This window comes from Physeter macrocephalus, chromosome 7, assembly GCF_002837175.3.
Source record: "Physeter macrocephalus isolate SW-GA chromosome 7, ASM283717v5, whole genome shotgun sequence".
Lineage (NCBI taxonomy): Eukaryota > Metazoa > Chordata > Mammalia > Artiodactyla > Physeteridae > Physeter > Physeter macrocephalus.
The window spans coordinates 2495051-2507967 of NC_041220.1; the positions used below are offsets into that span (position 1 = coordinate 2495051).

Here is a 12917-nt window from a genome sequence, read left to right on the forward strand (position 1 = left end):
AGCACCGAGCTGATCTCCCTGTGCAATGCGGCTGCTTCCCACTAGCTATCTATTTTACATTTGGTAGTGTATATATGTCCATGACACTCTCTCACTTCGTCCCAGCTTACCCTTCCCCCTCCCTGTGTCCTCAAGTCCATTCTCTACGTCTGTGTCTTTATTCCTGTCCTGCCCCTAGGTTCTTCAGAATCATTTTTTTTGTTTGGTTTTTAGATTCCATATATATGTTTTAGCATACGGTATTTGTTTCTCTCTTTCTGACTTACTTCACTCTGTATGACAGACTATAGGTGCATCCACCTCACTACAAATAACTCAATTTCATTTCTTTTTATGGCTGAGTAATATTCCATTGTATATATGTGCCACATCTTCTGTATACATTCATCTGTTGATGGACATTTAGGTTGCTTCCATGTCCTGGCTATTGGAACAGTGCTGCAGTGAACATTGGGGTACATGACTCTTTTTGAATTATAGTTTTCTCAGGGTATATGCCCAGTAGTGGGATTGCTGGGTCATATGGTAATTCTATTTTTAGTTTTTAAAGGAACCTCCATACTGTTCCCCATAGTGGCTGTATCAATTTACATTCCCACCAACAGTGCAGGAGAGTTCCATTTTCTCCATACCCTCTCCAATATTTATTGTTTGTAGATTTTTTTGATGGGCATTCTGACCAGTGTGAGGTGATACCTCACTGTAGTTTTGATTTGCATTTCTCAAATAATTAGTGATGTCAAGCATCTTTTCATGTGACTCTTGGCCACCTGTATGTCTTCTTTGGAGAAATGTCTATTTAGGTCTTCTGCCCATTTTTTCACTGAGTTGCTTGTTTTTTTGATACTGAGCTGCATGAGCTGTTTGTGTACTTTTGAGATTAATCCTTTGTTAGTTGCTTCATTTGCAAATATTTTCTCCCATTCTGAGGGTTGCGCTTTTGTCTCATTTATGGTTTCCTTTGCTGTGCAAAAGCTTTTAAGTTTAATTAGGTCCCATTTGTTTATTTTTGTTTTTATTTTCATTAACCTAGGAGGTGGGTCAAAAAAGATCTTGCTGTGATTTATGTCAAAGAGTGTTCTGCCTATGTTTTCCTCTAAGAGTTTTATACTGTCTGGCCTTACATTTAGGTCTTTAATCCATTTTGAGTTTATTTTCGTGTACGGTGTTAGGGAGTGTTTTAATTTCATTCTTTTATATGTAGCCATCCAGTTTTCCCAGCACCACTTATTGGAGAGACTGTCTTTTCTCCATTGTATATTCTTGCCTCCTTTATCAAAGATAAAGGGGCCATATTTGTGTGGTATAGTCTGAAGTCAGGGAGCCTAATTCCTCCATCTCCGTTTTTCTTTCTCAAGATTGCTTTGGCTATTCGGGGTCTTCTTTGTTTCCATACAAATTGTGAAATTTTTTGTTCTAGTTCTGTGAATAATGCCATTGGTAGTTTGATAGAGATTGCTTTGAATCTGTAGATTGCTTTGGGTAGTATAGTCATTTTCACAAGGTTGATTCTTCCAATCCAAGAACATGGTATATCTCTCCATCTGTTTGTATCATCTTTAATTTCTTTCATCAGTGTCTTATAGTTTTCTGCATACAGGTCTTTTGTCTCCTTAGGTACGTTTATTCTAGGTATTTTATTCTTTTTCTTGCAATGGTACCTGGGAGTGTGCCCTTAATTTCTCTTTCAGAGCCTACCCTTCTTGTAGGACAGGTTTGGTTAGCTGTCTCTTGCCCTCAAGCTGGGAGCCCTGTGAGAGCAGGGACTGGTTCCCAATCATCTTTGGTTCTCTAGCTCCTGCCATAAGTCCCGATCAAAGCAAGCATTCAGCAATGTTGAGGAATGAATGAGTGAATTTTTCAGAATCCCCCAGTTTTCACCTCCAGCCCTTAGGTTCTAAGCAGTGGTCAATGGGCCCTGAACAAACGTTTGGTTGGTGTGACCTCCTAGTAAGCAGTGATGTCACTGTCCTCACTCTAAGTGGGTTAAGAAGGACTGAGGCACTTGAGAGGCAGAGGTGGGGGCAGGGGCTCTGCAGGCCCTCCTTTTGCCATCCACCACCGTGTCTCCATAGTCCTCTGAGACTCGGGAATGATGAACACAGGGGTGGTGGAGACACCACTGCCTCGCTCCTCCTGACGCCAAACCACCGTCATGAGAAGGGGGACAGTTAAGGCGTCGTGGCTGCACTCGGGAATCAGACCGAAAGGCCGCGGAGGCAGTGGGTTTCCATGGGGACGCGTGATTACGCCGCCACATCCACCGAGGGTCCCGGTGAGGTGAGAGAATAATGCTGATGGTGCAGACAGTGATGAGGGGAGGCTGGCGGGCCCTCCCACCCACGTATGCAAATCCCAGCCCCACCGCATACGACCTGGACATATGCTAGTCTCTGAGCCTCACTTTCCCCACAGGAAATCTGTCCGAGAACATCTGATGTGCGGGGCTGTTGTGCGGTTTGGTGAGATGCTGAATGTAACGAGATTCGCCCTCCACAGACGGGGAGACTGGGATCCTCCCCCACCCACTCCAGACGCTTTCTTTACATGACAATTTGAGGTGCCTGTGTATTTAGTTCACGTGAACATCAATCTAGAGAAACAAACTAAGGAAATCTAAGGCGATACATCACCAAGAGCTGACTCAGCTTAGAAACTGAATGAAAATAACACACAGCAATCACTGCGTGTTCCTATGCGGGAGGCACCGTTAGAGATATTTTATCGGTATCGGCTCACTTCATTCTCACAACTCGATGAGGTCAGTACTGTTATCACTACCGTTACACTCGAAGAAATAAGGCAGAAAAGAGATTAAGTGAATTCACCCAGGTCACACAGTAGAACCAGGATTCAAATTCAGGGCGTCTAGACTGACAGTCATTGTGAAGCTAAACTATATTCCCCCAAATTTATACGCTGAAGCCCCAGGCCCAGCACCTCAGAACGTGACTGCATTTGGAGAAAGAGCCTTTGAAGAGGCAATAAAGTTGAAAGGAGGCTGTTACAGTGGCCCTAACCCAATCTGACTGGCATCCTAATGAGAAGAAGTTTGGACACGCTGAGAGACAGGAGGGGGATGGACCACAGAGGAAGGAGCCTATGAGGACACAGTGAGAAGGCAGCCATCGCCAAGCCAAGGAGAGAGGCCTGGGAAGGAACCAAACCAGCCGACACCTTGACCTTGGACTTCCAGTCTCCAGACTGTGAGAAATAAATGTCTTCTGTTGAAGCCGCCCATGTGTGGTATTTTGTGATAGCAGCCCTAGCAAGCGGATATGCCAGTCCACAATCTGAACTGCAAAGCTATTTGAATTAGAAACTACACAGCTCCTTCCCAATGTTTAGAGTCACAAATAGAAACTAAATGCTGTCAGTTACAACCAAATTCGACCGAAACGTCAATATTTGCCCATTAACTGAGGTCAGCACCTGTGTTGTCCTTAAACCCACCCAGAGATGGCAACAGATTCAGTCCCAATGGAAAGGTCATGACCTTGGGCTCAGGCTGGTGCTGAGTGAATCCTGAAATCAGTGGCCATAAGAAGAGTCCCTCCAGGCCACTGAGCTGTCACGTGGTCAAATGGTGTCAGCTCCAAGGGGGACAGGGATTCTTGACTCTTTTGTCCACTGATGTAGCCCCTAATGACTTGAAGAGTGGCTGGCACATGGTAGGTGCTCAACAGCTATTTCTTAAAAGAAGAAAAGATAAATATGATGCTGTAGAAGGGAAGAGATTGCATGGAGCTGAGGAACATGCATCTTTCCGGCTGTGAGCAGCGTGGCAACTACTAACCACTGTCCCTTCTATCCCAGCCTCGTGTGAGATCTGGGGACACCGTCCAGAGACACAGCAGAGAAGGTTGTCCAGAGACACAGCAGAGAAGGTTGCCCAGTTCCCCCACTTTGCCGAAGAAGGTATGTAGTGAGCAAACGAGACGACAGTGGAGCCAGCACTGCTTGGAGCCCATGCTCAGTCAACTTTTGTTCACTTATGAATGTATTTAGTTGACCAGCTCAACTTGATTGCTAAAGAATAATACCCTTAGGGCTTTTCTGATAAAGAACACAATGTGCTCTCCATCCAAATTTTCAGAAACGAGACATGATTCCTATACACCTGAGTCAATATTTTAAGAAAGTTTGCACCCATGTCCAAGACTTCTAGGATTTTGAAGTCAGTGTGTTCCCAAGTTGTGAGGGCATCTGGGTTATTCTCATAACTCCCTGCAAAACGCCTCTGTCCTCACCTGAGAGCCTGGGACAACATGAATTGTGCAGCTGCCACTGCCCTGCTCTGGCAGCCGTACCACCAGCGTGCAGCCCACAGCACTGCTCGCACGGACTCGAGAGGAGAGAGGAAAGTACCCACTGTATTTCTCCTGCTCTGTGATGAGACGAGGCAGTACAAGTCGGAGAACAGTGAGCACATTGGAATCTACACTGAATTTAAATGGAAGTGGGTGAGGTGCCTGCAGTGTGTCATCCAAGCAGCCCTGACACACCAGCGTTCCTGGAACGAGGCTACCTAATCCAGTCTGACAGCCCTATGGCCGTAAAGCGGCATCCGAGAAATAAAGCACACATAATGCATCTCCCATGCTGGGCATGAAAAACAGTACGATGCCTAAGCGCTACCAAAATGGTGGCCCTTGGGATTCATTTGCATGTCCGTGCAGACTGCTGGGGAGCTTGGCCAACGTGCTCAGTGGAAGATCACAGGGGGGCTGGGGTTCTTCTCCTCCCTACATGGGCGTAGTCTGCTTTGTCTTGTCTTAGATACATATTTTTAAATCTTTTGTTTAAAAAAGTATTTAAATGTATCAGTGTCACATAGTATCTGGTGACCTCTATCATGATTGATGATTTTTGCAAGGACAGTTTGGCAGAAGACATACTAATACTTTCAGTCATATTTGCGTATACACGATTGTTTACGGTAGAACAAGAAAATCTGGGAAGCGTTGGCTTGTATTTAAACAACAACGACAGCCCTTGTAGCCGTGTTCAGGGTAGTATGGCCATACTTCCTTTGAGTGAAAATATTATCAATGTTAAGTGGTTGAGTTGAAAAAAGAAGCTAAATAGAAAGGTTAGCATAATGGTAAATCAGAAATCACCTGGGTAAAATTTACACACTGCTGTCACTATCCCAGGATTATAGCGAGTTATATCTGAGAGGTAATGTCGGTTAAGAGAAGCAACGTGAGGACGCTTTAGTGTCAGACAGAACTGGGTACAAACTCCACATCCACTGCTCGCTAGCTATGCGTCCTTGAGCAAATTTCACACCTCACCGAGCCTCAGGATTCCCATATATAAAGTATCAATACTATCTGCTGTGTGCAACTGTTAAGTAATGCAATAGTCAAATGGCAACAAATGCAGTTTAGACACGCTGTGAGGCATAATACTAGATTCTTTATAAGTTTACAACTGAAAAATACATCATTATTGCAAACATGGATTTCTTTACAAGGCCTTTGATGCTATATTTCAATTCACTTTTGTATTTCCCACACAGATACACATAGGATGAGACTCTGGTCTAGTGGTCATGGCTGGATGTTGTAGGGTGGTACCCTCCTGGCCCTCCCTACCTAATTACAACCTTGTCCTTCCCCGAGTACAACCTTCTCATTTTCTGGGATATCTTTGGAGTGACACCTGTCAGAAAATGGTCCAGTATACAGTTCAGGGCCAGTAAACCTGCTAATTTCACATACATATTTTTGGATTCAAGGAGAGTCATCTAGAATTCAAGTTATACAACCAAGAACCCGTCCCAGAGGAACCTGAGCTAGTGACTCTGGGCTGACAGGATCACATGTGTCAGTTTTACAAACAAACAAACAAACAAATAAAGCAATACCTGAAGATGAGCTTTATCACTGGGACCTTTTGTCTTTGGACTGGATGAACAGAAAGTTCCATCTGAGAGGCTGGGGCGGGCATATCATTCAGTCACAGCCTCTGATGCTCTCTTACATCTCCCTTTGCATCATATGTCTCCTTTTTACATCCAGGTAATTTACATGACTTTCAGCAAAGGTATTTAATTACACTGGGCCTCTACTTCCACATCCACAAAAGGCCTCTCGTAGAGTACCCACCTTATAAAAAGTTTAGGAGGATTTATTGAGATAATAGGTGCATGGTACTTAAAACAGTGCCAGTATATGGTAACATTCAATATTACTCTTGCTATGGTTACGGTTGCTGTCTCCTTGAGAAATAAGAGGTTCCCATAGCCCGTATCTGTGCATCAGTACACAAGTCATCAAGGTCTAGTTGTGTTAGATAACCAGGTATACAAATAGGTCACGGTGATGGAGAAAGAAGACACACCTTAAGGCCCCCCCCAGAAGGATTTGGTGAGGAAAGCAGATTGATAAAGAGGAAAGTCTTGGAAGTTGCAAGACAAGGGCTTGAATTCTTTCTGGACAATTAACTCATTGTATGCCCTTGAGCTGCCTTCTTCTTATCTTTCTTTCTTCTCAAAATTGAGGTAAGAAAGTGTCTCCTGCATGGGTTTCTTTGAAAGATTAACTGCGATAAGCCAAATATCTACATTCGACTCACAAGAGACTAGTGATGTTCTTGGTACTAAGCATGAATTTATTTTCACAAACATTCATCAAAAGTCAGAGAACAGAAACAACACTTAAGGCAGATTATTTACAGGACTGGCTGACTATCCACTCTCCCAGATATGAAAAGATCTCCTCCCAGACCAAGCCAGATCACCAGAGAAATGCATACCTAAGCTGAGTTCTATTTTTCCTCCTACAGAAAACTGATTATCAAATTACACTACAGTGTGAAGCCACAGACCATATTATAATGATGGTCCTCACAAGAATAAGCTCCATAAACCTTATTATTTGCATAATACAGAGGCTGCCAAGGATATTTTTCTTTACCTTTTCAATGAGTTATTTATAAGAATCTCAAGGAGAAAGCCCAGCCTGGATTTAGGACTAAAATGGTAGCACTTGTCCTGAGTTTTTGAAGCCAGAAGCAAGTACAGATTTACTGTTTGGAGTCAGTGAAACAGACCAAAAATGCATTCTTGCATTCTTTCAGAAATATTTATTGAGAGGTAACTACCATGTGCCAGACTCTCCACTGGGATCTGGACATTCAATGATGAGCACGACAGGAAATGTCTCTGCCTTCACAGTTCTAGAGCCTAGTGGGAAAGAAGAGATGATTAAATAAGCAATTGTAATTATAAAGCAATGATAGAGAATGAGCCAGAAACAAATGCTGGGTAACAAGATAAGATCTATCACCCCCTTAGGTAGCTAGGGAGGCGCAAATAAAGCTAAGCTTGGACCGAGAGAAGACTAGGAGGACTCTAGAGGGAAGATCCACACATCTGTGGAAATCAAGGGAAGAAAGACACAAGTCAGGAAAAGACTAGAGGGAGGTGAGTGAAGAGAGATACCGAGAACCTAAGACTGTGACCAGAACTGATCTATTTATGTACCTTACAGCAGTACAATGTCTCCATGAGTCGAATTATATTGTGTAGAGTGCTCACAACTATAAATCATGTCCTAGCCTCCTGAGGAAACTGATCTGATTTTATGACTCTCAATAACTGCATTCTAGTAGAAAGTATCAAAGAAAGAATAAAGAAAGTTCTGGTATTACTTGAGATACAGTCTTAGGTATTTAACTCATCATATTGAGAGTCATGTCAATACAACCTTGTTGGTTTCTTTCCATCATCACTTACTTCTGCAAAGAGAGAGGAACACCAGTCTACATTGGAATTATAAATGCCTCCTTCAAGTTGACTGCAACGGCCTTCTTCATTCACAAAGATGCTGGATATTCAGAGAACAGAATTAAATACCTAGGAGGTATCCTGACACCAAAAAGTTTAACTAAGCCAGCAGGAGACCTAGGTTTTAGTCCTAGCCCTGTCACATGAAGAAATGATATGTATCCAGAGAAAACTCTAATTTGAAAAGATACATGCACCCCAGTGTTAACTGCAGCACTATTTACAATAGTCAAGACATGGAAGCAACCTAGATGTCCACTGACAGATGAATGGATAAAGAAGATGTGGTACATACACAATGGAGTATTAGTCAGCCAAAAAAAGAATGAAATAATGCCATTTGCAGCAATATGGATGGACCTAGAGATTATTACATTAAATGAAGTAAGTCAGACAGAGAAAGACAAATATCATATGATGTCACTTATATGTGGAATCTAAAAAAAAAATGATACAAATGAACTTATTTACAAAACACAAATAGACTCACAGACATAGAGAACAAACTTGGTTACCAAAGGGGAAGGGGAGGAATTAGGAATTTGGGATTAACAGATACACACTACTATATATAAAAGAGATAAACAACAAGGACCTGCTGTGTAGCACAGGGAACTATATTCAATACCTTGTAATAACCTATAATGGAAAAGAATCTGAAAAAGAATATATATATATATTACATATATAAATATATATATATCTATAACTGAATCACTTTGCTGTACACCTGAAACAACACAGCATTGTAAATCAACTAGACTTCAATTAAAAAAAAGAAATGATGGGCTTCCCTGGTGGCGCGGTGGTTGCGCGTCCGCCTGCCGATGCAGGGGACGCGGGTTCGCGCCCCGGTCCGGGAGGATCCCACATGCTGCGGAGCGGCTGGGCCCGTGAGCCGTGGCCGCTGGGCCTGCGCGTCCGGAGCCTGTGCTCCGCAACGGGAGAGGCCGCAGCAGAGGGAGGCCCGCATACCACAGAAAAATAAAAAAATAAAAAATAAAAAAAAAAAGAAATGATAGGTGAGGCTTGGAGGCTATATGAGTAACTCAGTGAACTTGGAACCTCATGTGCTTCGTGTCGTAGCACAAATAGCAGTATTTATTGAAGGTTTACTGTGTGTCAAGCACCAGGTCTACGTGTGTTCCTTGTATTAACTAGCAACAACCTCATGAGGTGGGTACTGTTGTCACTTAGAGCTGAGAACATGGAGGGTCCGAGAGATACTGTGACGTTTGTGGGTTACACGGCTGGTAAATTCAAACCAAGGGGTCCAGCTCCAGAGCCCAGGCTCCTAACCACTACTTTCCTCTCTCAGCTTCCATCCAGGAGCTCCCAGGGAAGCTGGAAGGACAGATCAGAGTACCATGCCTCAGGATACATTCAAGCACGCATCACCTCTTCTCAGGGCCTTTTGACATGAATGAACGGCAAGGAAGCCTTCCAGAGGGACCCCTGGACCTGCTTGGTCCAGGACAGGCTCAGTGTGTGCCTGCTTCTCCATGCCCACCCGCATCCTCCCTCTCTCCAGGGTGCACCTGTCTGGACAGAAGTGGTAGCGTCACCTAAGCCCAATGGCTAAGAGCTGACGTTTTGAAGTTTGCTGGGCCTGGGCGCAAAACCCAGCTTAACCATTAACATGAGGCCAGTTACTTTGCCTAAATAAGCCTCAGCTTCCTCATCTCCCAAGTGGAGATAAGAATCGCACCTACCTCCTAGTACTGCTGTGAGAAACACGGGAGTCAAGGTGTAGAGAGCCTCTATGTCTCAGTCAGCACAGCGCTTAGCAGACAGTGGGCACCCTCCAGAAATGAGCCTGTACCACCATTTGACAGAACGTCGGAGAGGCTTTCTCACATCGGCATCATCCTGGTGGAAGACTTTGTGAATCTGCGGCGTCGAAACACACCTGTGAATCTGCAGCACTTAGCCACGAACCAGGATGAGTAGGGAACGCCAAGTCTTTCCAAATAAACCAGTGGTGCTTCGAGAAGTACCCATTCTAAGACTAAATTATGCCACTGAAAATGCAATTTGGCTGTTGGCCACTCCCAAGGCTTTAATCCGTTCCAGACTCCATGGGAACTGGGCTGAAATGCTACGTTTTTTAAGGAAAGAGCCTTTGAGCTTATAATCTCATTGGGGTCCCTTTTGGCCTCTTGGACCAGCCTGGATTCAGAGTGGCAACGTCTGGGATCACCCTGCTTTCAAACACAGCCAAGGACCCACCCTGCTTTGTGCTGGAACGCTGGAATAGCCTTAGGATTCAGAGAAAATCCTTTCTATGTAATGAGCATTGTCGCACACCAGCCCCGACGCCTGCCGCTGACTCGGCAGGCTGCACACCCCAGAACCTGCCACAACGCTTGTCACCTGACGGCATCTCTCGGCACTGAGGCTCAATAAACCACAGTCATGGACGTGGAGAAACCACGTGGCCGGTTGGTAGGTACCCTGAACAAATCACCTCTTTTGGCCTCATTTTCTTTGTAAACTAAAGCGGTTACGTCCATCGTGAAACATGGAGGGGTCGAATCTAACATGGTCTGGCTCTGGGCCTCTTAAAAAGATTCCATCTGCAGAAGACAGATAACCCTCCTCGCCTTTATTTTTAAAAACTTCCAGTGCACAGGATTCTACTTACTTCCATACAAGCCCATTTACTAACATGCCTGACTGTCGGCAAGTTCTTGGCCCCCCACCCCGGCTCCCTCTCCTCAGCACACAGACTGCCACGGGCTTTAATCAGATGTAATAAGCCCCCCGGCAAGCGCGGCGAGATGGCACGGCGGAGACTCCTCCCGCGTGTGCAGCCCACAGCATGGCCCGGGCACTCTCGGGTCCTCCCAAAGCTGAGAAAATCGCGGATGCCAAGCGTAGGGAAAGACGCGCTGCTGCTGTCCAAATGGGAAACGCGGGTGGCGAAAATCATTTAGAAAAAGAGGCTGAGGGAAAAGAGAAAATCAAGCCCAATCTCCAACAGCTGCAAACAAGAAGGCCGGGAAACGGTTACCTTGGATGAACTCGGATTTCCTGCTCACAGAAGGCAGGGTCCGGTTGAGTCCCAGGATCCTGTCCAGGTGGAAGGCAAACACCTCGCTCATGTCCAGAGGCTGCTTGAGCAGCCCGCAGGGGCTGGGGCCGCAGGCGGGCCCCGCGGGCCGGCCGGGCCCCTGCAGCACCAGCAGGCGCGCTCTGCTCCTGGGCCAGGCCGGCTGCAGAGCCGCCACGGCGCCGTCGGCCAGCAGGCGCATCCGGCCGATGTCTTCTCCGCTCAGCCACGAGGGGGCGCTCTCGCTGTAGAGCCTGATGTTGCTTCCCTGGGCCCGGGGCAGCTGCACATCTGCGCCCCCACCTGGCGCTCCCAGACCCTGCATCCACCCCCAGGGTCGCTCCCCAGCCTTGGCCAGGTTTCCTCCCCGGACGTGCCCGGGCACTTCAGCATCAGCTGCCCTCGCAGCTTCCTGAGGCCGAAGGGACGGTCCGACCAAAGCCCCGGGTCCCGGGGCCTGGGAAGCCACCGCGTACTTCTTCCTGCGCTTGGGTTTCACGGTGCCACGGATGCTGGCGGGCTTGCTGCGCTTGGAGCGCAAGGTGATGTACACCACGTTGGGCTGCAGCGTGGTCCCATTTCCCTGGGACTCGGGAGGGGCCAGCGTGCCGTCCAGGGGTATCTCAGGGAAGGGGGCCTCGGCGGTGGCCCGGCTCCAGTGCGGCCCCTTGCGCGCGCGCCCTCCGTGCGGGGCAGAGGCGCGCCCCACCTGGCTCACCAGGAAGCCCAGGTAGATGGCGCAGGCCGTACCCAGCAGGAGGTTCCTCCTGGTCCTGGGGCGCCGGCTGCTCCAGAGTTTCCGCACCCTCGGGACGCACAGGGAGGAAAGGAACCAGTTTATGAGTTGCCCTGGCTTGTCCGGACAGCTCATTTCTGCGCCTCGTCCACATGCTGAACAGAGCTTAAAGTCTGCCGTTGGCTCCTTCTGGCATGATGCATGGTTTTCTGAACGCAGCTGTCGCCTCCACTCAGGTGTCTAAGTGGTCTCCAGTGGGTCGAGGAGGAAGTTAAGGGCTGGTGATGGAGCCGGGAAGGCTTCTGACACTGGCCACAACAAACCTTCTAAACCCCGACAGCCTCCCCGAGGAGAAGTCTGGCTGGTTCCTGGGAATGAATGGAAACAGTGCGAACTGAGTCACAGTCTCGAACTCGGTCAGTTCCTCCACAAGAGGAAAGAAAAACACGGAACCTTGTCCTTTCATCACTATCACCACGAAATGATTTTTTAAGTGAGGTTTAAAAAAAATAGAAACAAGATAGATGTATAGATTTGATATTCAGCTTCAATTAGTGAAAACCAACCACCAAAATCCAAGACTAATTAATAACTTGTAGCTAGAGTCATTTAATTGGATCCTGAAGGAAAAGCATTAAAATTGGACAAATCCGGGCTTTTCGTTTTGAAATTCAGAAATAATTTAAGAAAAGTAACCAAAGGTTTTAGAAATCTGTAGCTATCTTCTATTTATTTTTAAAAGTCCTGCGTTAACTAATTGGACAGAAGCACCAAGTATTAACATTCAAATTCAGAAACACATTCTCTTAATCCTATGGTATAGTCTTTTCTTCATAATATATTCCATTATCTTACTTTAAGGGTTATTATAATATAAAGCCATACATGCCCATGTATCTTGGAAGCAATTACATTTATTCAGTCACACACACACACACACACACACACATAAACACAAAACACACATCTAACTGCTTTTTATTCCTTTTCTTTTCACCAAAGTCAGCTGAAAGAAGAAAACCAAAAGCCCTCTAGCTCTACTTTTTCACATTATTAAAAAGAAGAACTGGTAAGCAACCTTACTTACACAGCTGGCCCCGTGCTTGGCTCCAGGAGGAATGTAATCCCAGACTCTAATGCAAAGAACTATTAAAGGCTGAGGCGTGTAAGTAGAACATATTTCATGGCCAAGAGTGTTCCACATTTCAAATATTTCAGCTCTGCTTTCAAAGCACCCTTGAAAACTCCTGATTGCAAAGCAAAACGGGTACTTGTTAACTGGCTGCTGACAACCCACTTTCAAGATGTGTAAGGGTTTTTTTTTAATATTGTAA

At 45.9% G+C, this 12917-nt stretch overlaps 1 protein-coding gene across 2 annotated transcripts in view; it reads right to left on the reverse strand.

Moving 5' to 3' along the window:
• Positions 1 to 12694, reverse strand: part of GASK1B (golgi associated kinase 1B) — a 60282-nt gene extending 47588 nt beyond the window's left edge. Inside the window, exons 1-2 of one of the 2 annotated variants that reach the window (XM_007101320.3) lie at positions 12671 to 12694; positions 10809 to 11951 (exon numbers count right to left, since the gene is read on the reverse strand). In XM_007101320.3, the coding sequence (XP_007101382.1) occupies positions 10809 to 11718 (910 nt within the window). In that variant the 5' untranslated portion in view covers positions 11719 to 11951; positions 12671 to 12694. Of the gene's footprint in view, positions 1 to 10808; positions 12042 to 12670 lie in introns of those variants that run through there. The other variant, XM_007101322.3, reaches the window with a different exon arrangement.
• Between the last annotated feature and the right edge of the window lie 223 nt (positions 12695 to 12917).